Raw genomic sequence first — 25,824 nt, 5'->3', positions numbered from 1 at the left:
GAGGCCATATGCTCACATGGCAGTGGCACTACTATGGTTATGGTCCCACTCACATGGCACTGTGGGAAAGCTGGTGAGGTTCCCCAAAGTCAGAAAGTTTGAGAACCCCTAACAATTATGAGTAAATCTATAGCTATGGGTAAAAATTTGGCCAATCAGGCAATTTAGCACCTCACCCCTGTAACACTGTCCTCAGTAACTTGATGTAATACCTAGTGTGCTGCAAGATGGCATCTTAGGTCCCCTTCTCTTTTTTTATTAATACAAGCTATCTACCTGGTGACAATTTTCAGTCTGCACATGTTTTGTGTATATCAAAAGTTTACTGGTGACTTTTTGCTTCTATAATGCTCTAACCTGCTGAAAATGGGTGACCCCTGGCAAATGATCCTTGCCCTATCCATAAGCAAACTTTTCACTTGCTCCTGTAAATGCATCAGTTCCAACTTTATTCTCTTACTGCATAATGTTGTTGAAGTAACCCAGGGCCGCACTCATGTAAGAGCCGCACCCCCAACTTGGCAGCCCAAAATTAGGAGAAAAGAAATAATGCCTTGATTCGAGCTATATTTCTGTTCGCAGCTGTGAGGTGATTGTGTTAGAGCATTATGAAAACAATACTATGTACTCTCACAGGCGTACGTATGGCCAGAAAAAATTGGAGCAAATTGGCACTCCCCCATTTAAATGCTGCACCTCATTAAGGTTGCAAAAAAAGTGTGAATCTTACACGCACCTACCATGTACACTAGTGTACATGGTAGGTGCTTCAAGTACCTGAGTTTGTAGATAGCTTATCATCCAATATTAATGCTGTCTGTGCCAAAGCATCAAAATCATTAGGATTAGGATTCATTATGAATAATTATACCACAACTTGCAAAGGACTCTCTGGCATACATAAACTGACAAACCTAAATTGTAGCTTGTGTTATCAGTTTGGTTTTGTCAAATTTCCTTAGAAATTGCACATGATTGACTTGATTTAAAACAGTAAGCCGTTTCACCTGCAAACTTACTGTATATTCTCGTGTAAAAGCCACACTTTTAAAAAATTTGGCTCAAAATTTTTTGGGTGCCCACTCGTACACAACTAAAAAAATACATGTAGCACTACCTTGAAAAATAGATGGGCTTGCTGCCATATGCAATAACCTTGGGTAGCTTTTATTTTGGTTTTGTTTGCTGCCTCATTTGTCATCACTGGCACATAACCATAACGCTGGAGCAACTGGAGTCTGGTTCATTGGGAGCGTGCTGTTCAAAGGTGAAACCGTCCTTGGACATAGGCTCGAACATCAGGCCATGCATAAGGTTGCATTGGTGAAATGATTACTGGGGTTTTCACACAAAACATTAATGCAATGTTACAGTTGAAGCACTAGTGTGCATTTCAGGCAGTGTGGAAGCGATAAAAACTCACTGTAAGAATGTATGTATGAAGCACAGACATACTCAGGGCAGCACACTCACTCACTGTGTACATAGCTGTAAGCATGGACTATAGAAAGTGGTGTGTGTTTCATGAGTTCATGTGAACATGGGGAAAGGACAATGGGACAGGCTGTTCGATGCTAAGATACAAATTTAATGATGACAGCAATGCTTAGTCGTCCAGCAGGCATGTATAAGTTACTCATTAAAGTAATTAAGTTAATGAGTACCAGGCAATAAATCAACTTGGGTATGTACTATATTCTTAGAGAAAATAATCAAGCCCAACACTACTGAAACGGCATACTTGCCCTCGAAAAGAATCCTTTCAAATTTTGAATCTCATAGCTCGCTGCATTAAGTTTGTTTATCACGGGGCACACTAAAAATGTGAAAACTCTTGAACTATTCTGCTGGGGTGCGCTTGGAAAACAAGGACATAGTCACGCACACAAAAACACTTACGGAAACACTGTAGCAACTAGTATGAAATACCAACTCACCCAAGAAGCAACCCTCTTGAACTTTAGACTTAACAGATTAGACTGCATAGTTAGACTAAGTTAGTTGTACCCTTTTAAAGGCCAACTGCAGTGAAATTTTTGACCACATAAAAGCCCAGTTTCAGATCATTTAGACATACAGTAGTCTCTGTAGACAATTCGACGCTTGAAATGGGGCTTAGATGCAGCGATTCCAAATTGAAAATTGAGGTTAAAGATCATGTCATGGCTGGCCCCTTAACTGAACACGATTTAAGCTTGTGCCTTTATTTTTATTGACTTGGTGTCTTTCGTTCTCATAATAGTAATTTCCAGATGCTTTCTTTTTCTCTCTGCAGGAACTTGCTTGGACTCTGACTGTGATAATGCCTTGTTAGATGGTGAGGACTCAATGGATGACTCGTGCTCAGAGCACAGTTCCTCGACAACAGCCTCTAACCAACGAAGTGCTGGCGAGAGTCGTGTCTGTGACTGTTGTTATTGCGAAGTGTTTGGCCACGGGGCGCCTCCTGTGGCTCCTGTTAGCAAGAATTACCAAGAAATGCGGGACCGGTTACGGCTTATCCTTAGCAAACGAAAGGTATGTCCACTTCATTTAGTAGAATCAAAAAGAAATCCTCTTGCACAAAATCAGCGGGTGTCTTGTTTCTCCATACTGTTCTCTTCAAGGGACACTGAAAAGAAACACTGACTGAGGGCATAAAAGCAACACAAGCACTATGAAAAATGCTGTGGTGGAGAACATTAACTTTGACCACCTGGAATTTTATAATGTTCACCCAAGTCATAATACAGAAGCATCTTTACATTATGCCTCCATCAAAATGTAGCCATGGCAGCTGCCAGCGAGGAATACGCCAGACTTGCATGCCTAGCTCCATCCTACTCCTGAACTGGATGTCCAAATGTGGTTTTTTGAGAGCCTCTTGTTCTGCCATATTTACTCGCATAAGACCCGCACCTGTGCTATGGAGCACGAAAATTTTGAGAAAAGTTTCACACGTGCATACCCGCTTGCATGGAATGGCATGTATTGGGGTAGCTTGCGCTACTCAATCCCGGAGCCCATGCTGCATGCTCGTTAACTTTTGCAAGCTGCTACTAGATGGCACTAGTTATTGTCCTGCCAACGATAGCATCATCATTGTCATCAGGGTATCCCACCAAATCACATGGCACAGATCCATTATGCTATCGGCTGTGCTGCGGCTCATTGTTTAGCTGCATCATGCTTTTGGGCACATGAAGAGGGCATCGCTGCAAAACTGCACGTGGGTATTGAAAGTGGGGCGTGCGGTTTTGTTCAAGACTTTCATCAAGAGCTTCAATATGTCGGAAATGTAGAACTGTATGAACAGCACGTAGGACATTGAGCTTTGAGAGGGCAAGCTCGTAGCCATGAGCATGCCTCATTTAAGGCCTGCACCCTGTAAAGAGAGAGAGAGAGAGAGGAGGAGGGCCTTACACGAGTAAGTTCAGTATATTCGTGAGAGCAACCTCCCAGACTTTGACTCTGCGCAGCGCCTCTTGCACCTTTCCCTTTTCATCCATATGACTTCAGTGAAGGGGCGATCATATCTTAAAGAATAAACATGTCATCATTGTCATTATCATCATCATCCAAAATGCTGGACTTGGGTGGAAAATGGTTGATCACAAATGGCTGGAGGTCAAACTTCCTTACTTAATGTTGAACCACAGCACTTACATCATTGTGTCATCGCAGTTGTTATATTTTCACATATTTGAGTCCTTTCTGAGCTAGGTAAGACCTCATAAGTTGCCACCTTGAGTTTATTTTTTGTTTTCTAATGCAATGTAACCTTTTTTTTTTATCAGTAACGAATTGATCAGCCTCTATCAGGTGCTGTGTAAAGTGGTGCCAGGGGGAGCTGGTCCAGGAGTTTTCTATGGTACCAAACGTCTGGCACCAAATATCACGGCGCATATGATATGCTTAATGACATGGCTCATGCCCCAAGAGGGGTCTTTGCCTCTGCACTGCTTGCTCACATGGCTGGTTGCACATTGGCATTTGGCTACATAGTTGTGCTGCCTACAGTTCGCAGATTGGCAGTGTTGACACATAATGATCTGACCACCAAGTTACACAGGAAATATGATGCCAAGTGGCATACATGCAAAACTTAAGAGACAGCAGGGTCTATCATATCCACGTTTGCTTTCTTCTTGCCATTCCAGAAAAAAGTTTGCCTTTCAGTTCTCCAGAGATCCCCACCATTTCGCATTGAAGGGTGTGCCACTCACTTGGCTTATTTTGCTGCACCGCGCTGCTTGCATTTTGTCATTGTGCTGATGCTGTGCTACTGTCTTGTAGATAAAGAATTGCAAAAATTTAGACTTCACAAGGAAGATTGAAATAAGTTTCTTAGTGGAGCAAGGCAAGAAATCATCAGTGGCGCAGGCATTAAGAATTCTATAGAGCACCTTATACAGTAATCCCTCATTATAACGAAGTCAGCAGGACAGTGAAAAAATTCGTTACAAGCAGTAACTCGATATAAGCAATCGCTCGAGAAAAGCTAAAGCAGTCGAGCTTTAATTGCGCCACAACTGCGAGGAAGTCAAAATACAGTGTATTCAGAGAAGCAAAAAAGGTGCCAAAAAATTGTTCAGGTGCAAAAAAGGCAGTGAGGTTTGGCTGTTTCAAGTTCTTACCCGGGCGCAAGCGACCCCTGCTTTAATTTGGCCAAGCATTGCACGAGGCCGTGTTCGTTGCCCATGAATTCAACTTTATCACTGTAAACCACACCACAAAAGCGCACTCAAGGCACGCCTAATGAAGCATTCTGAATAACACACAATCACATGGCCTGCAGCACGGATCATAACGCACGCGCCGTCGGCACCGAAGTGACTTAACGCGGCGGGTGACGCAGAAGGCAGAAGCTTCAAAATGTCGTCAGAGCAGCTCGCTTTCCTCGTTAGTGCATGCTGGTGATGGCGACGGTTGCAACAGCGGCCTTGGCATCGACTTCGGAAGAAAGGCGATTGGAGTTGTGGAGACCAAGAAGCAGGAACCGCGGAATGGCAACCGTTGGTGGAAGATTGTGCTCGGGAGGGCAGGCTGGAAGAGGGCAGCTTTGGAGGAGCAGCGACGTCGAAACTGGCAGCGAGGAGGCGAGGAGTTGACATGAAGGCGAGTGAGAGGAGTGACTGGCGTCCAAACGGCTTGCAGACTGGAGAGCGAATGAGGAGGGGAAGGCAGTGGCCATGTTATAGGGGAGGGGGGGAGGGTGCAGAGGTCACTGAAGAAGGGTGTCTGGAAGAAAAACTCAGGGGAAAGCTCAGGAAATTTGTGCCTCTATCAGGGAAAATTAGCTGTAATTTTATTGAAAGGGGCGAAAGTCGTGGTAATGCTGGCTCAAGTAAGAGACAGGAATCGTAATGAATCGTCTTTGACGCCCTGTTGTTGGCTGGAGGAGTTGCCAGTGTACAGTCAACGACCGACTTTCCAGATTCCCGATAATTTGTATGGCTTCGCGGCACCACCACATACCCCATAGAGTTAATGTACCAGAACATCTGAAATTTCGGACTTAAGCACTCTTCGCTGTCCGATTTTCTGGACGTTTTGCCGTGACCGCAGGTCTGAAACGACATTAATCAAAGCCACCACCGCTGCCATTTTGATTACCTCGCCGCCTCGAACCGGCACTCTCGCACGCAGATCCGCTGGCAGCCATAGCCACCACTGCAGCAACACTAGGCCTAGCTGCTTCAATGTTTGCTATGGAGCTTCTTGCTGTTGGGTGCCACTTTTTTTATTTAAAAAATTCGCTGCTGTTGGCAATGGCACGGACTCCGCCTTTGTGGTCCTCGTGAGTGACTCGTCAGCTTCGCCTCTGGACAGAAATGTTACTTGGTGAAGCATACACAAAAGTATTGCAGTGAAGCATAAGCTTGGGAAGGGGCTTTCGCCACGTGACACAGTATGTATTCCTTAATTATACACGCGTGCACCCGGTATTTCCTGTCACAGTACGAGCACCAATATGCCTAATACAGGCCCGCAGAGCGACAGACCGACAGGCCTGCAGAGCATTTTTGAATGTGCCTGTGGCGGATTGAGCCCTTAAGGGCAGTAAATGACATGCATTTATTTTTTCCAACTGGCCGATCTTACAGACGTTTTTGTGGCTCCTAGGGAGTTTGAAAAATCGGATGTGGACTGTGCAACTGACCAAGAAGATGCTTCAAATGGTCCATGGGGTGAACGAGTGGCGGAAGGAGGACAAGAACAGAAAGGACTTACGCATTGGGGAATGAGCGGGAAAGGAAGCGTTCTGTCGTCGTTTCGAGCTCAGAAAACAGTGTTGGCTGATGCCGAGATGCAGGTGTCCCTCATCTAAACCAAAATAAACTCTTTAAAGCAGTAAAACACAACACTGAGGCGTCGTGCGTGGGCTGAGAGTACGTCAGGACAGTTTAGGTTGACTTACGAGCTCTTGAGAGAGAATCTCAACTGTGACAAAGTTTGGGCCTCATACCACTGAGCTTGCTATCAGTTGATAGAAATAGCTCATATTCGAAAATCTTTGCTTCTGTATGCATCTACATTTTATTTGTATTTGAGGATGTCCGACGCGATTTGCAATTTTTTTCACACACATTTTATTTGCTGTGCATTTTACTGACCCCTCCCTTCTGTTCTTTTTTTTGAATAACATAAACACTACTCCTTAGTATTCAAATTGGATTAAGTTTTTTTTTTTTTCAAATGCTTACTAGAGTGTGACAGCATCGGGCGATATGGTTTCAGCCCATCTTGACATAAAACATAGTTCTGCATCACTTAGGGAATTTTGCAAAGGCACTCAGGGAAAACCTAGAAACCTCAGGGAACTTGTAAATGTCAACTTGGTAGACACCCTGGGAAGACTACGAGAGTATCGTGCTGGAAAGCACTGCAAATGCCGTGGCTCGAGTCTGAGGTTGTGTTTGTTGTGCTCAAAAAACGATTAGCCGCTCATTGTGGGCACATAGCGCAATCGTGAAAACTGAACGGTTTTACAGTAGGGGCTTTGCATGATCACTGGGCAATCTTTTCCTGAGGTGTGCAGCCGTGAAGTTTGCAAAACGAGTTTTTCAGTGCGCCGTTGTAGACGACACTATGCTATTTCTATGGTTCGAATATCTGTGTTTGTGCACCATCACGTCCGCTCCATTGACATATGTCTAGGAACAAAATTCAATGACTCTACCACGCATTTAGACCGTTTGCCCAAAGTCGGATTGTGCGAATCTAGCATGACCAGCTTGAGAAAATCGCCGGGGAAACAGAGGCTCGCGTTGACCTACCATGTTGAAAGCCTGACTCGCTGCTGACGATGCTCGGATTTTTTGTGTTTTCAGCAAGTTACCGGTAGATCTGCACTGTCAAAAGTGCGACGAAGCTAGAGGCGGTGTTTTCTTGCGATGCAAGCTGATTATGGCGAGTGGCGAGCAAATTTCGAGACCGGCTTCTCCAAAGCCGTCTTCCCAATTTGTTAATGTAGCTCCTCGCGTCGAACGTAACACTTATAATCGGAGGGACACTTCTTTTGTGCTTTTCGGCACGTTTCAGCGCCAGAAGTGCTCTTTAGAGCGGTAAAACTTTGCTCATTGAGTGCACCCCAAGGAATGCTGCGGCACAAGTCTGCCCGCGGTCTTTTGGGCACTTTTCGGCATCCAAGAGATCGCGGTTTTCTGCCATCGCAAAGTGTCAGGAAAACTTTATTTTTTGTTGTGCAGATTTCATCACAGGGGACACCAGCGATGTGATTACGACCGAGATTAACGGTTTGGGTGCATTGCACCGTGAAATTTGACAGCTTCTGTTCGCTCCGCAGTAAACAGCTGGGAGCACTCTGCACTCGCGTGGTACCTGTTACTAGGTGGTCATGGGTCATGGGTTTGGTACTTTTGTGGCCTGTTCTGTGCTGGCATGAGACTAATTTGTCGGCAGTATTAATTTGACACTGCATGTGCAAAAGGATGCCTCCGCTCGCCACCTCGCTCTAAGCGGGTCAAGATCTTTCTGTGCTTCGAATAATGCGGCTTAACATGCATGCGTTTGGGTAGGGAGTGGAAGAAATTTCAAATAAAGCGATTTCGGTATGATGAGAAATTGCTGTATATGTTTAGAATAGGTCAGGCATCTAGGTTAAAGTAATGGAGCATTGTCATTCAGGTGCTTGTTGAGCATGAACATCAGCCTTCAAGGCAAAAGAAAATCTAATTATGGGTGGTTTATGAACATTTGTGCTAGGAATATTTCTGTCCAGGGCAGCTTTATGCTGATGGCTAAAGTGATTTGCTTTTTGATTGGGCTCTTCAATGAGAACTTCACCAGCTGTACTGGCTGGCTTCAGTGTTTGTCTTCTCCTGGACAATTTCCACATGCGAGCTACAGAAAATCCCACAGAAGTTCCTGCCAGTTAACACAACAGCAAAACTGTGGTACAGTGGTCTGCTTGGAGCCATACAAATGATTATTCAAGAGCCTGGTCTGATGTCAAGTTGATCTCTGTCTGAAACAGCTTTTTCAAAGCAGGGCTTCTCTTGGGACGTAGAGAAACGGGATTCAACAAATGGAAACCATCAACGCCCATGCACTTTGCCATTTCACAGCTTTCTCGGGTACCATTCTGGCCAAGCTCACATCACATGACTTCATCGGTGCCTGTGATGTAGTTCAAGGTACAGGGGAGTCCACTGATGCCAACATCGTAGCCAATGTTGTGACGGCTGAAGATGTGGGCTCATGCAGCATTTATGAGCCTGATGAGGAAGAGGAAGTGCCCCAACAGCCTCTTAACTTGTGCCAGCGTTCTCAACTACCATATTTTTGCACGTATAACCCACACCAAAAATTCAAAAGCAGCAGAGCGCAGCATGCGCTGCTGTGAAGCCACATATCAAGTCAAAGTTCTTTGCCATTCAATGTTTTGTCAACATGGGTCAACATGGCCACAATTAGTACATGACCGGGGTAGTTGGAGAAGTATGGGCGAGGCCTTTGCCCTGCAGTGGGCGTAACCAGGCTGCTGCTGCTGCTGCTGCTGCTGATGATGATGATGATAAAGAGGGGGGGGGGCCTAACTCTTGCTTATTGAAGCTCCCTTTCTCCCCTCCTTCATGGTCGACCAATCTCCTCCTTTTTACGGGACACCATATTGCGTTTAGTAGTTAGCGAATACAGTAGGCGGTGCTGGCAAACTAAAACTGTCATCACTCTAAGCTGCACTCAACGGTCGTCCTAGCACAGCAGAATCTGAAGGTAAAGCTATATTCACACAGAGGAGAAGATAGCGATTCAAGCTTGCGGACAGTGTATGACGTGACCATTCGTCACCCGTGCCTGTGGTGCTCCTTCGGCCCACGTGAAACGCTTTGCGATATGACGGAGAGCCAAATCACTGTTTGGATTTCCAGCTTGGCCACATTTGCTCCGTCGCCATTGGCCATGCGAGGGCTGCTCCGTCTGTGCTGCAGAGTCATCCGATTCACATTACATCAAGTGACTGATTCGTCCACAATCACATCTATCATGTGAATCGAGCTTAACTGGCATCGCCGAAGGGGTGGTTGTATGCAGTTATTTCCACAGAGTATACACACAGATTATTTTTTTTCTTTCTGGGGTGCTGTAATTGGGGGATATGGAGGGGTGGGTTATATGTGGAATAATACCGTATTTATTTGAATCTAGGCCGATAGTTTTTTTGAATAATCATATACCAAACTCTAGAGTCCACTTAGATTTGAGGATATTAAGTAATGTGCCAGTTTTTAATTGAAATTAATAAATATGATGCATAGCTCACGTCCCATCTGTAAAAGTCAGTATTGCAGCCGCTACTAGCCATGCCAAAAGCCAACTGAAGTACACGAGCGATGTCGCCGTCATAATGGCACCAAACAGGCAATCCCACTACGCTTCCACTTTCAAATGAAAAGTTGTGTTATCCACAGAGGCATCGTCAAACATTCAAGATGGGCAGGACTTTGGCATTGATGAGAAAAATGTCCATCGTTGGAGGGAGCAACGGGCGACGCTTTTTGCGTGCGCCAGCCGCAACGAGGAGATGACAGTGATAAGGAAGATAGCGACGTAGAATGAGCTCGCCACATTCATACTGAATAAATTCCATTTTCATTTTGTTAACGCTGTCCTCGCTTTTTTTTTTTTGCCTATATTTGAGGTACGTTTCTTTTTGTGGCTTCATACTTTAGGGGTCAACTTAGAATCGGGACCGGCCTAGATTCGAGTAAATACGGTAAGATATTTCGCATGGTTTTCATGTGATTGAAGGCACTGGCCACTCGTAATTGGACAAAACAAATTGAATTTTATGGTGCAGAAGAAAGAACAGCCACGTGTTACCGACTTTTTCTCACCCAGGTAATGTGCAAAAACTGTTTAATAAAGATTGTTTTGGACACTGCTGCTTGCCACTCTCAAGCAGAAAGCATTGTGTGGTACAGTGTCACAAGAGCAAGACGACAGGGCACTGAGCACTTAAGCTTGCACTCGTATGCAATAGCTGTAGACTGTAAGATTCAAGGGTCGTTGTTGTGGCTAGAGAGTTGCTCTCTAGCCTACACTGCCAGTGCATCTTATAACAGGTAGCCAGCCTACGCTACCGGGGTTTCACATGGAGGCTAAGTGGGCCCACACCGTCGTCCAAGCCTTCTCGACGAGGGTTGCTTCTTTAGGGATGAGTACAATGTCAAGAGGTTGGAGAATCGGAACAGGGGGTTTAATTACATAGGAGAGGCAAACTTAATTTACAGAACAAGGGATACTTGTATTGGGCTGAGCACAGAGTGCAGTACATCATTCTCGTAGCATGAGCTACCTGTCAGAACAGACATCTTTTCAGAGAGCACGTCAGGACACGTTAGCGCACACTCACTGCATCAAAAGTGTCCGCATTTAAAGCAGTCGTCTTCCCTAGGTAACTAGACTAGGGAATCTGATGACTGTGCCACGGCCAATCATAATCGTCGTATTCGCAAAATCCCACTCATGACGTCGCACTGTTCCACCGGACTCCACCTCCAATGTTGCGCGATCGCACCTGCATATAAGGCAACCATGCCGAAATTTGGAAGACTCGAGTCGGCGCATTTCCCACGGAAGTCCTCAACATTGGCCCCTTTCATTGAATAGTGGGCTCTTCATGACAGTCAGCTTGTCAGGGTCCGGAGACTTCGCCCTGGTCGTTACCACTTCCACGGAATGCGGCAGTTGTTGTCACCTCGAAGTGAGCTCCTTTGTGCGTCACAGTCTATGTCGGGCCTCGTCACCGTCTGGCCAAGGTTAACTTCACAAAGCTGAAGCGATTTGTCTCAGGAAAGCAGGAGAGGTTTGAAGGTCACTGCCACCACTGGCCGATCGTAACAAGACCCTTTACAGGGGTTTGATAGTGAAGTATAAAAGGGATAACGCTACCAACTCTCATGCCAAACAACGTCATTTCTTGCCTTCTGAGTGCAGCCTAATGTCTGTCTGATGTTCCATTGGCAAGAAGCCAATGGGTTTGTTGTTTTTACTATTGACTCCATAGAATAACATATTGTGCATATAAGCAAAGTGTGATATTGTACCTTAAAAAAGTATCTTCTGACACTATGCGATCTCAGCATGCTGCAGTTCTGTGGCAATGCCTTCCACTCGATACTATGCCACTCTTATTATCCACCATTCACGGCTGGCTGATCCCATTGATAATGTGGCCGTAGCATGGCTCTCACAACTGGCGAAGCTCGAAAAGGAATAGTGTTGGAAAAGGCAGCAATACAATATCGCAGCCCTGTTCTCGCTGCTTATGCATGTGCAGAACACCAATTATTGCAAGAGGCAGTGAAAGCAACAGAGAGGCATTCTTTAATGGCACTGAAAACAGCATATATTATAAACAGGTTGCATGCACATAGCCACTGTCAGGATTTATTGCATAGTACTGAGGTGGTAAGAGCTGTTTGGCTGTTGTGAGAAATACAAGAAAACAAAGTATGCATAATGAGGTATTGCTTCATTGGAGCATGCACATCCATCCTCCTATGGTGTAATGGAGTATTAAAACTCTCCTCCATCTGGATAAAATAAAACCCTGTATAAATTAACATCAGCACTAATGTTCTGTTTGTGTCACTGGTGAATAATTCACCCAAAAAGTGAGAACAGCACTTTTCTGAATATACTCGGTACATCTTCTGCTATCAGGAAGGGGAGGCCAGAAGGAGCTCAGTGGCAGCGTAGTCACATATTCAAAGATGCCAGCACCCATGTAACATCACTGTGAAGCATCTATAGAGCTATGGCACTGCAGTATGAAATGCATTCTTATGCAGAAGCTCACAATTAGGAGCTATGAATGCAACATAGAGTAGGCTTCCGACAATCTCTGTTAGCTGCCTGTGAACGAGAAAAAAAGGGGGTTAACCGAGGGGCCCGATTTTAATTAATTGTATTATGAGAAGCTAACAAACAAAGATGCCAAGGAAATCATAGGGGAAATTACTTATACTTACTAATTGAATTAAAGAAATGATAAATTAATGGCAATGAAAGTGGATGAAAAATACAACTTGCTGCAGGTAGGGAACAATCCCACAACTTCGCATTATGCATGCGATGCTCTAGAGCATCGCACGCACAATGATTGTCATTTATCAATAATTATCATACTAATTTATCATTTCTTTAATTCAATTAGTAAGTATAAGTAATTTCCCCTATGATGTCCTTGGCATCTTTGTTTGTTGGCTTAGCTGCCTGTGTGACATTGTGGATGATATTTATGCCTACTTGAGTATATTTTTGTACATTGAACATTTTTCCAGTCCCATTTAAATTTGATATACCGAGGGTCAACTGTACCATGTGTTCTCATTTAAGGGACCCACTTTTGTTTCAAGCTTGGGTTCAGATATTCAGATGTTGTCTATACATGTTTTTCTACCTTAAAAAAAAAATTTTTTCCCACTGTATGCTAAAATTTTTACTGTTGGCTACCTCGGCTGTAGATACTGGCATGTAACATTGAAGCCAGAGCAACTGGAGCCCAGTTCACCCGAAGTGTGCTCTCCAAGCCAATCTGATGCAAGCATATACTTAGCAAGCCATGTGCAAAGTACTGTCTTGTATTGGCGTTAGAAATGGAGCTATCTATGCTATGATAAAACTATGAGTGTTTTCTAGAAATGTGAATGAAACGTTAAAACACGGTACCAGCTATTGGTGTTTTTGACAAGCAGTGCAGAAGCAAAGGCATCCAACTTGGTGCACAAGCATGCTTGTGAAGCATGAGGAGTTGGTGCAACTGGCATTTAAATGGCCCATGCACTTCTGCACAGACCCTCATGCTTTCATTCCTTTCTGTAACAGCACGTGGTAGCAGCGGCTGTCTACTGAATGTGTCGTAAGCCCTCAGATGTTAGCAGGATTCACAGGTGCTCATGCTTAGGGGGAAAACAGGATAAGACAACCTGCAGGCTGCCAGGATAATAGTTGCATGATGATGCCAATGCTTCTGGTCACACTATCAACTGTAAAATGTAGAGATATGTGGAGGATCACACAATGCAGCATGCACTATGTGAAACACTGTCTGAACATGCTGTATGGATATCTCTGAGAGCTGCAGAGGTCTAGGGGGCCTCATACTAGATATAGGGTACCACAATGCCAGTGCTGGCATAGAGGCACCCTAATGAAGATTGTGCAGCACAAATTATGTCGCAGATTATTACACAGTCGCACGATGCACTGATCATGAGCTGCACTCAGAAAAGGGGATACTGCCCATATATGAATAATTTCTGAAATATATTTCTTGAATATTTTGCCTCAATTTGAGAATGCAGCCCTTTGCAATAATATGCAGCATTTCTCTTTTTGTGTCCTTTGAACTCTTTAATGGATACTGGGACGCGTCTGTCCCATGTTTTGGCACAGCTTCACTGCACTATAGTAGCGAAATGTGACCACTACATGGCTATGTTCCTGCACTTAATTCAATTTTTTTTTTATTTCTTACCTATGACTAAGGCAGAGTATTTGCAGTGACTGTAAACTGCTTCTTTTTCGGCTGTGTTTTGTTATGTCCTTGGCCTTTTTCAAAATACCTCAAGGAAGCCTGTCTTGAATACTTGTTTCTTACACTTCAAGTTCTCCATATCCCCTTCAAGTGCTATGTGCACAATTGTGCACTTGAAGATAGTGCATCAAAATCAGCACTGATTAAGGTTATATTAGAACTGTATTGCAAATATCTTGAAGCACTTCTGATTGAACCTGTGTTGGAAGTTTGAATAATAAGTGTGAAGTCGTTTAATAAGATGAGTTGGAAGGTGGGATGAGTGAAAGGCTGGATGTTGAACCTAGGTGTCAGTTTGTCTGCATTTAGGGGGTTCACTTCTTTCATTGTTTTCAGTGTTTTACATCAGGAATACGTTTGAAGTGTCTGGGCAGGTGCTTTCCAAGTATGCTGGACATGAAATAGTTATCATCTCTGATGTTCCTGTAAAGAGTTCTCGCACGGAGCCCACATTCTGTAAATTTGACAAAGCTCATTAAAAAATTGAAAAATCTTAATTTGTTCTGCAGTGATGCACTTTTCATGATTCTGAAGGTGCAAGAATGATGATTAAACTAAATTTTCAGTGGTTAGAATGAATTGGCATCTGAATGGGATATAGGTTCATTGAAAATAGCCCAAGATGTTTGTTTGCTTCAGGTGAGCCTTTTCTGATTTTAGAGATATTGTGCACTGCCATTTACCATACCCATCCCTACCAAATAATAGATCTAATAATTAGCCTTGTTAGACATCACAAAATTAAGTGAGAAATCGCATCTAACAAAAGTTTGTTTTCTAACAACTTTTGTAGTACAGGGAAGCCCTGAAAGATGATGCTCGTACCAAGGGTGCTGTAAAACCCATTGGAAACATGCAAAATGTGAACATATTACTTATATTTTGTGCTAATGCACACAGTAAAACGGAAATTTGGGCTAATTGGTTTTGCATAGGTATAGGTAAATAAACCACAGTGCATTATAGACAAGGGATGACCACAGAAACGAGACACATAGGGCACTGTGTGCCTGTGTGTCTCATTTCTGCGTTCGTCCTTTGTCTACAATGCGCTGTGATTTGCCTACATCTATACTAATGTACACGTACTGCTTCTGGTAGTATTATAGGCAGCCATAAGGAGTACAAGTGGAAAACAAGAATACAAGTTGCACATGATGAGAACAGCCTAGGTGGATCGTTGAACCTATTTGCCCTATCTTTTTTCTCTCCTTCAAAATTTTGCTTATCTTTTAAACTTGCCTTTACATGAATAATAGCTTATCAAGTCCACATCCATAATGCTTTAAACATGATGTGGTTTCACCTCTCTTTGTGTCAGTCAGTGGGTCAAGATTCTGACTGATAGGTTGGTAACTTTAATGCCTTATTTTAAAGCTGCAAGGTCTATAGCCCTTAAAGCCCTTCTTGAAGCTCTTGAAATCAGTTCACCTTGAAAAACATTTCTAAGGCTTTAAAATTTCAATGTTTTCTTTTTTGTGACCCCATTAAGTTAGAGAGCCCTGTGGGCCGAGTTGTAGTAGGAAGTTAAAACGCTGCTTGTTCTCAGCCACAGCTACGCATGTGCAGAGCGGAACTTCATTGTGGGTCATCAAATCTTCAGAAATCTTGTCCTAAAAAAATTAATTCTATTTTTGATTGTACACAATGTAGTGAACAAACTCGGGAAACACAGCAGTAAGGAAAAGCGGCAGTTGTAAAATTCAAGAAGATTAATGAGCAAAAAGTCGTTTGAAACAGTGGTTTCGTATTTCTGTAGCTGCAGCTGCTGCTTATACTGAATGTGGGCAGAGGAGCAGGTATGTCGAACACATTGTGGAGTCTTAACACCCCATATGATTTGTATTCAACCTTGAGTCATTTTTGCATGCTTTAAATGTAGACCTACACGTGCAGGTTCTGTCGTTTCTCACCATCAGCACTATTAAAGCGACAGCCATGGGCGACGACATTCAGCCTGGGGTACATGGGTCAATCTTTCACGATACACTTTATGCATCAGAAAGAGAAGCTGCAGCGCCACGCAGTATGTTTGCTAGTTTGCGCTACATAAAGTGAAAAAGAGGTGGATGCCACTGTGAATTTGCTGCTAGTACCATAATGCAATGAACTTTTGGGTGACGCCTTCATATGGCTACTAAATTTGTGAGCTTCTGGGGCAGACAAAAACGAGAACTCTAAATATATGTGCTTGCAAGGACATCAGTGGCAAAGGCACTCAAGCCAGGGCACCACGTCATTTTGAGCTTTAGAGCAATGTCCTTCCAAACTTTTTTCCTAGGAATGTATTGCATCAAGGGTAGGCAATGGCTGCTGTAATTTACATTATAGCTTACCATAGGTTAGATGTAAGTTAATGTGTATAGAACTAGAGCACACTGTTCTTTTAGTTAAAGGGGTCCTGAACTAACCCTCGGGCTCGGCGAAAAAACTGTCTGCACATAGCATACACTGTTATGAACATTTCAGGAAAATTTTGCAATTGTGCGTGGCGAATGGAACTCGCAAGCGGAGTGCAAAGTCTCCTTTTTTTTTTTTTTTTGCAAACGCTTTTTTCTCAACAGACGCCTTCTTACTCTTTTCGGGTTGTTATATTTCGTCATCTAACAGATTCACATATGCGGCTGCTACTGGCCAATAGCTGATATTAAGAAAGGTGTTTGGATCAGTACACTTCTTCCCACTGTTAATGTGTATATTTATTGACACAGTTTAATAAACAAGCTAAAGTAAGCAAAAATCTGCTTTTGAATTGTGATAAGAATTGCGTACTTCCGGAAGAAGCTGACTGTCGTCTGCTCACGCTCGGCTGCAGCAACCTGCGTAGGAATTAAACTTTGGCCATTCTGCTTATCGGTGTCAAGGCCGTTGGGTCTCGCTAATTTCGATTAGTTTTGAATACTCACATAAAGGTCAGACAGCATGTATGCTTACCAGTGCGCGCTCACTCCTGGCTGCTCCTGGTTAGATGCTTTGCAGACATCACTTCATTGTAAGCTATTGACAGTGCTTTAAAATGCACAAGTTGGATGTGGCTACTATCAGTCGGTCAAGCTGGTGCAGGACAAAGCTGGTCCGCACCACATAGCACGACCAGGCTGAAGCACACAAGTGCGAGAGCGCACTCCAGCTCTGTCATGCACAAAGCAAGTACTGCGCATACACACTACAGTTGCACGTAGCTACGATCTGCTACATAGCGTAGATACCACAGCTGCTGTGGAGTGATGCAACAAGCCCGCTCGCTGAGCGCACAGTCGCTCACTGAGAACAACAGTGTTGGTGCATCGTAGGCGCCAAAATCAGAAATAGTGGCGTTTACGGGAGCATCCAAAATTGAATTTGAACTGCTCGCCACGGTGACATTCAGTAGGTGGAGCGTTGCAGGTACGTTTCCCTTTGCCATAGCCTTCGCAGTGCACGGCATTGAAGGAGCGGGAGCACTACGAAGGGGATTAAAGGTGATCTTTGGTTGCCAATAACTCCGCTTCTGCTGAACGCACTGAAGTACTTTTTGCTGCAAAGTATTTCTGAAATAGTATAACTTCAAATGCTTTTTTTGTCGTTGATAAAAAGTGCTTCACGGCCCCTTTAAAGGAGCAGTGACATATTTTCAAATTTTTAGAAACTCTACTGCATGCTGTTTGCGTGTAGAGGATCACACAATTTTTTTGGCTGAGCTCATGCTTGGTAGCTGCAGCGTTCACAGGAACAGAGCGAGTCAGTGTATCGTGACGTCATGACACGTGCATCTCCTGGGTACCAAAAGTGAAATTGGTTTAGTGAAAGAAGTATTAAGGTAAATCATATAGGGTTCTCTGACACTTGCTAATATTTAACAGAATGACATGACAAGTCGAAAATGTCATGTCAGTACTCCTTTAATTTTACTCTATAAAAGCACAGTACCATTGTTATGGCAAAATGGGGGATGAGGGACCGTGTCTGCGAAGCACAAACTGCTGTGCTGTAAATTGCAACTAGCATTTGCATTTATAGTTCCAGATTCCATGTCTTTATGCGGGATGTATGCCATTATATAATTTTTTTTTGCTTATCTTTATGGTCTTCACTGTGGAAGCAAAACTCCCTCTCAAGTACTGTATTTCTGTTCCAAGTGGAGCAGCAGTAATAATTAAAGTTGCAGTATTTTGTCTGTTAAATGTGGCATTTTAATTACTTATGCACGTGAATGCTTTCTTTGCACCTTCTAGGCAGAGGCAATTCACATGGCCAAGCAGCAGCAACAAAATCATCATAAGGAACGACATGAAGATGACCGAGAAGTTGAAGAACTGCTCAGCTATATCAATGGAACTGATACGGGAGGCAGTCAAAGAAAAGAATCCACACATGTGGCAATGGAATCCAGTATTGCAAGCACAAATTCCTCAACAGTGGTGAAGGGGACAGTGACCAAGCGGCATAAACGTAAAACAAAACGGGTATGCTAATTTGCAAATAATATTGAATCTTAAAGCAGGGATTGCCAAGATCCTGCTACTTCAGCTGAACTTCTCTGTATATGAGCCACCTAAAACTTGGTGAAAAAAAAAAATACAGATGCCCCATTCTGTAGTAGTGTAGTGTAGTACAGCACTTCATCAACATAATAAATTAGTCTGGGCAAGTGCTAAACTTGTATGTTGCACTTATTTGTTTTACAAAAACACCGCTTGTGTATACTATACAACCAATAATCATTACCATTTTAATACCACTTTACATCAGTATCTTTTACAGATTAGACAGCTTTTCAAAACTTGTACGGGTAGTTTACGTATAGATAATCTTTTTGTTGGAATTGTTCTGAAACAATTATTTTTAGCTTCACCTTGCATTCTCCTTCATTGTGGCTACCTTAGCCTCATTATGGTAAAGTTTGTGTTGGCCTGGCAGAAGTGGACCATTCATAGGTCCCTAAGCTGCTTGTAGGAAAAAATTTTGCTTTATAATGATCATTAACTTGGTGAATACTTCCCAATAAAAATTGTAAGTGAAGATTTTTTTGTGAATCTTCGCTTAATCTTTACCTATTTACTGACTGTGGCTGTTGTTTGGCCAAATAGCTCACACAGAGAAATTTTTTTAAAAAGGAAAGAATTAATATCCTTTGCTGGGATTGAACTTTGGCCTCCCAGCACAACAGCACGATGGTCTTAAACATTAGGCCCCAATTGCATCCATACTTCTGTCGTGCCAGTGCCAACTCGCACTTTGGGAGGCACATGCTCTCTCATGAGAGCTTTGTGGCATGCGAAGGTTTACATGCTGTGGTCAGCGGGGTTGCTGTGCCCCGTTTCTCTGCTTCCGCCTTAGCTGACCATTGTGGGGCACATTAGTGCCAAAGTCTGCTGTGCATCTCATCAAGATGTGCTGTTCCGTCTTACTGGCTCACCAAAGCTTTGCTGACATACCATAGTGCATGGGAGCTGCATGATTTTTTCAAAAAGTAATAATGGAGTTTTAGAGTTCTCAAGCAATTCAGTGGAGGCTGTTGCATCTTCAACAATGTGGCTGTACCTGCTTGCTAATCTATATATATAAAGATACCTGTACAGTCCTCATAGGAGGCATTGAGGAAATGGGACAGTAGATAAAGTGTGTGTGTCTAATATATATCGAATGTCTGACATACATTGAAAAGAAGCAATCAAAACCAATTATACTAAAGAATTTATAAGTACATGCAAAACTGGCAAATACTAAACCTTTATGATTAATAGATTTTAATAATCGCACTAAATAGCTTCTATCAGCACACGTATTCAATGAAAGAAAACTAAAATATTATACAAATGCAATATTACGGCTGCTTCTTTGAAGAGAAAAAAAAAAAGAAAACAAAGCTGCTATGAAACACTGGCATATGCAATGAAGGGGATTGGAGAGATGCCAGCCAGGATGAGTGCTCATACCAGTGGTTAGTGTTGTCTTCTCGTTTCCCACAAGCAATAATGATGATCTAACACAGTGATTCCAAAATGAGACAGCCTTACAATGTTTCATATTTCACAATATTTGGGTTGTGTTTTGGAGCACTAATTTGACGTAAGCATTAGTCTGCAACCAACACATTATCATTGGTGCCTGTCGTTATTACGAGGGTGAATCAGAAAGTCTTTGCCCCAATTTTTTATGAGCCTAAATAAGGTAAATACAGGTAATTACATATGTACATACTATTCTACATGCTTTAAAATATTTTTCCACGTAGTCTCCACATCAGTTCAGACATTTGTCCCATTGCAGCACTAAATTTGAGATGCTTCTGTGGTAGAATTCGTTTGGCTGACTGTGGAACCAAACTCATTTTCATGCAAGTCTCCACGGCCTTTTGCAAACTCGCAACACCACCACTTCACACTTCTCAAAGCAAGACACCTTTCCCCATACGTGGGCTGCATTTCCCTGTGGACTCGATGGGTGTTTGTCCGTTGTTCCATAGAAAACGAGTCACACTTCGTTGCTTGTGCGCTGTGGATGTGTGAAGCATAAACGCCGTATTCAACAACTGATAACAGCACCCCCATCAAAGGTCCACCGCCGGGAATGGATATGTTGACTTTGCATTTACAGGCGTAGTTTGACGAAAAAAAATGGGGGCAAGGACTTGATTCGCCCTTGTATTAACTCGTGTGATGTGTATGGGCAAATCAGTTCAGTGGAAGGCTGCGAAGTGGAGGAAGGGTCATGAAACGGGTAAACTGTCATCCATCTAGTTGTAGCCTTAAGCTACAATGGAAACCCTTATGGGTTTCTCAAAAGCTTCTCAGTTGAAAAATTTGTCCTGGTTCAGGAATCGAACTGCATGCTATCAATCTACCATCTGAGCTAATCAGGAGGTTAGCAGAGTGCAGCGTGAGGCCAAATTAATCGACATCTGAATTGATTTGCCATATTCAGCATCCCCGGAAAGGTGTTGGTCCCTAATTCAATTCCTGGACCAGGATGAATTTTTCTTTAACTGCAAGCTTTCTTTCTGAGAAACCCATATGGGTTTCTTTTGTAACTTCGTGCTACAACTAGGTGGATGACGATTTTCTCTTTTCATTTGTATTGTGTATCAATGAACGCTGCTTGGCTTCTTTTCTTTCAGAGAGAAGAAATTGACAAGACGAAGGAAGCAATAGAAATAAAACCCAATAGTCCTTCTGTTATATCAAGGCTAGTAGAAGCAGAGACTGAGGAGGCAAAGGTGAGCATGAAACTAGTGGACCTGTGATAATTACGCAATACCAGGGGTGGCCAAACAGACATAGTTTTATGCTAACAATAATGCAGGGAAATCTGGTGCAGCAATACCATGGGAAGAGCATACATAGCACATTAAGAAAGCATGGTACCTATTTTTGTTTGTGGTTTAGTTGTGTTGGTGTTCTAACCCCCACAGTGTTCCTTTAGAGCATTTCATTGTACAATAGTTAATTGAAATAATTGAATATTTTCCAGGGCGGGAACTGTAGCAGTTCTTTACTGTGTATGCCACTAAATCTAGCTGATTGGCGAGTGACGCTCACTTACTGTGTTGATTTTTAATTTTCTGAACAATTTATTGTTTATAATGTCCTGAAAAACTATTAATCTAAGACGCTAAACATGGCTGATAGTTTCCAAACAAGAATTTTGGGATGAGAAATGAGCGTTATGAAAGGTAATAATGAAATCTACAATGTTGTTTAAAACCAGAATGATGAAGTTTAGGCGAAGTCACGTACTTCCGATAATTCCCATGCTAGCACAGTTACTATACTTGCGGACAACTTTCTGTGGCAATGAAGGGAAAGCTGCGGGGACGGAGCTTCTGCACAGGTGTTACCGCTCCAAGTAGTCCGCCAGCGTTTGACAGTGCTTTTGGTTGCTTGGAACAGAAGCTGAATCGATGCAGCTTCCACGTGCGACGGTTTCGCGTTTGCCCAGACGCGGAAGGGAAAAAGCCGCAAAATAAGTTAATGTTTGCATTCAGTGGTGTGTTTTATCTTATTGAACTGTTGCTAATAAGTAGGCTTGTGCGAACATTTGATATTTTCGCATAGTTGAATGAATAATGCGCTATTCGATATTCGCTTCGATTCGAATTTTGTTATTCGGAAATGTTGAAGTACTCGGCTCGAACGAATAGCCACACGCGACAGGGAGAAGGCGTTTTCGGAAGTTTCGGATTTGGATTCAGTAATACTTTTCCCAATCCAATCCAATCCAATCCAAACTAGGAAAACAGAACTATACTCAGAACAAAGGCGTACAAAAATGCATCTCGTCGTCGTGGTGGTGTGGTCGATTGCGTTTAGTGGGTGACTCTGTCTCTGCCGCGGCGGCATTTGATCAATCTCGGCCGCTTTGGACCACTCCAGAGAGCACCACCGGATTGCATGCGGCCAGCAATCCGATTTGGAACATTTTTGTAAAGATTCCGCTGGGAACCGAAGCTCGATATCTTAAGCGCAAGGCAGTCCTGAAGACTCCGACAAGTACGTCACTAACTCTAGCAACACATTTAAGGAGACATCCGGACTTGCACAAAGACTACCAAGAGAAGAGGGACGCACGCGAAAGGCCATTCAAGCTCAAGGGGGCAAGCAAGGCAAGTGGTCAGCAGCCATCCATAGCCGACAATTTCAAGCCGAAAATGAAAGCGTCAGCCCCAAAAGCCCAGCAGATGACAAAAGTGATAGCTTGCTTCGTAGCTCGTGGTATGCACCCCTACAACATTGTCGAAGAACCGGGTTTCCTCGACATGATGAAGTTCGCTACGCCGAATTACGCTGTGCCGTCTCGGACAACATTCTCGAGAGCCATTATTCCGGACCTCTACGCATCAAGCAAAGAGAAGGTGAAAAAGAAGCTCGGGGACATTTTTGCAAGCGGAGTGGAGTCGCTTTCAATCACAACTGATGGTTGAACATCGCGGGCAAATGAAAATGACAGCTACGTTTTTGTAACTTGTCATGTCATGGACAGTGTCTTCGTGCAACATGTGCATGCATTGGCTTGCACGGAGATGACAGGCTCTCACACTGCAGAAAACCTGGAGCTGTTTATTGCAGGTGTCATCGAGGACTGGGAACTTCCAGCCCACGATACTGTGCCGATCTTCGTCGTTACAGGTAATGGAAGGAACTTCTGCTGTAGCGCGGTCCTCCTGGAGTGGTGTGCAGTGTTTCGGACACACTCTTCAGTTGTGTATCAGTGATGCCAAAAGAGAAGTGTCAGGGTTTTTGCAGCTCTGTGCTAAGGCCAGAGTGATTATGGCTAGATACAAACAGAGTGTGAAGGCCCGAGGACAGCTTCAGGAAATTGAGAGAAACATGCAGCTGGACCCTCTCGAGGTTATACAAGACATCCCAATGCAATGGGACAGTGAGCATGCCATGATGGCCAGGCTCGTGAAGCTCCGTACAGTCATCGCTGTAGAACTTTCAGAATCTGACGGAGTTCCAAACTTGAACGCAAGTCAGTGGAAGCTCATGAATGCAGCAGTGCAAGTCTTGAAGCCACTTGACCATGCCACAACTGAACTGTCTGGGGACAGATATCCCACGCTGTCACAAGCCATTCCCCTGTTGCAGTGTACCGAGGTGGTACTAGCTGAACATGTTTCCGAAGGTGGTGAGGCAGCATTGCTTGCCTCAAGCCTTTTGCGTAGCATTAAGACGAGGTTCCCTGATATCAAGATGTCATGCCTTCCTGCATTGGCAATGTTGGTCGATCCTAGATACAAAAATGTCTGTTATGCTGAACGACGCGCAAAGCAATGGGCGTTCCCTCTAATCGCAACGGCAGCAGAAGAGACTGTGCCAGTTGATCAACATGGTACAGCAACAAGTGAGAACAGCACCTGCTCTGCAGACCCATCAGGGGACTCTGTGTGGAGTGCTTTTACACACTTCAGTTCGCGTGCACATCATCAGTCAAGCCGTACAATCTCGGATGAGGTTGCTGGGTACTTCAAGGCCCCCCTTCTTTCCTGGTCGGAAGACCCCCTTGTGTGGTGGAAAAGCAAGGGCAGCCACCTTTACCCAACCTGGTTGCAGCTGCCCGTAGGTATCTTTCGATACCAGCCACCCAGACAAGAAGTGAAAGGCTTTTTTTTTTACTGCAGGAGCCGTTGTAAGCTGCAGAAGGGAGCACCTCAAACCCCAGCGTGTGGAACAGCTAGTGTGCTTGCACGAAAATTTGTAAATTTTCGTAAATAATCAAGTTGTTTACTTTCCTTGAATAAATTCCAGATCTTGGCCCTCTGCTGTTTTTTTTTCTTTACTTGCTACTATTCGAAGTATTCGTTTCGAAATTATTCGAGAAGATTTACTATTCGCTTCGAACCAAAAAAGCACTATTCGCACAAGCCTGCTAATAAGGCATTTATGTTTTCTCTTCCCCAGCTTAAACTAATGTGGATGAAAACGCGGGATTCTTTTGCAGAAGCGCTCTCACTTGTGTGCGCTTTGCCTCCATAGCTTTCCCTTCATTGCCACAGAAAGTTGTCCACGAGTATAGTACCAAGTTGGCCTTCTATTAATTTTGGTATAAAGCTCCAAAGAGTTCATGATTTTGGTCTAGCTACTGCAAAATAATGGGAGTTTGAGACCTCAGTACGATTGGCTGCATTTTGATTGCTTTTTCTGCCTGCTGAGGATCAATGGTCTAGATTCTGATAACTTCAGATGCAAATGTTTGTGGAAACTAACTAGTTGAGAAATATGTAGTGCAGTATTGAGCATATTTATATGTATTGTATTGGACAGTGAATGCCTCATCTACAGCTGGTTACAAGCCATGATTAAGTCTGAGAAGAGCAGCATGCACCTTGTGAGCTGCAATTCGGCTACCCCTGTACTAGATCATCATCATCATCATCAGCCTGGTTACGCCCACTGCAGGGCAAAGGCCTCTCCCATACTTCTCCAACTGCCCCGGTCATGTACTAATTGTGGCCATGTTGACCCTCCAAACTTCCTAATCTCATCTGCACCTAACTTTCTGTCGCCCCCTGCTACGCTTCCCTTCCCTCGGAATCCAGTCCGTAACCCTTAATGACCATCGGTTATCTTCCCTCCTCATTACATGTCCTGCCCATGCCCATTTCTTTTTCTTGATTTCAACTAAGATGTCATTAACGCGCATTTGTTCCCTCACCCAATCTGCTCTTTTCTTATCCCTTAATGTTACACCTATCATTCTTCTTTCCATAGCTCGTTGCGTCGTCCTGTACTAGATAATGTTTGTCATTTTGCATGCCGTGCTCATTTGTGATTTTAAAATTTATTATACCTAAAATTTTGTATTCTGAGTTATGCACATGTAAGCTAATTTATCATCCTGCCTTACTTGCCTGTTTGACAAAGCCATTTTATCTGTTTTCTGATGGCTGCACAATCTTGTAAAATCGTGAGCATATTAAATATCTGAATGTGTGTTGGCATAAAATGAAATTTGAACAGCAGAGTATGTGGCCAAAGATACATTTTAATACCGTCTGCCACTCATCATTGGAGGCCGTTGCACATAACTGGGTTTGGCTCCTGGAAGTGCGGCTGCACACCCAGCATGGATATTTTGGCTTCTGTTTGCTTTGATGCTCATTTTCTCGCTTTGCCACTGAAGTGCCAGATTGTGCCGTGTTTACATCAGCTGCTACTGGTGCAGTGCAATATCGCTGGCTGCTGGTGCAGTAGAGGTGTGCGGGCTTGCCATCCAAGAAAACAGAAGCAACAATATTCCTGTTGTGTATGCATTCTTGCTACCAGCAGCCAAATTAGACATGTGTGGCTGCCTCT

General features: G+C 43.6%; 1 protein-coding gene across 2 annotated transcripts in view; it reads left to right on the top strand.

Annotated features, from left to right (window-relative positions):
• The window catches only part of LOC126545554 (uncharacterized), a 143,932-nt gene that overhangs the window by 69,349 nt on the left and 48,759 nt on the right, over positions 1-25,824 (top strand). For both annotated transcript variants that reach the window (XM_050193472.3, XM_050193471.3), the window contains exons 12-14: positions 2,276-2,517; positions 18,262-18,492; positions 21,147-21,245. In XM_050193472.3, the coding sequence (XP_050049429.1) occupies positions 2,276-2,517; positions 18,262-18,492; positions 21,147-21,245 (572 nt within the window). The remainder of the gene's footprint in view (positions 1-2,275; positions 2,518-18,261; positions 18,493-21,146; positions 21,246-25,824) is intronic.

The sequence above is a fragment of the Dermacentor andersoni genome, chromosome 1 (assembly GCF_023375885.2).
Source record: "Dermacentor andersoni chromosome 1, qqDerAnde1_hic_scaffold, whole genome shotgun sequence".
Lineage (NCBI taxonomy): Eukaryota > Metazoa > Arthropoda > Arachnida > Ixodida > Ixodidae > Dermacentor > Dermacentor andersoni.
This window is presented reverse-complemented; position numbering and strand designations above follow the sequence as displayed.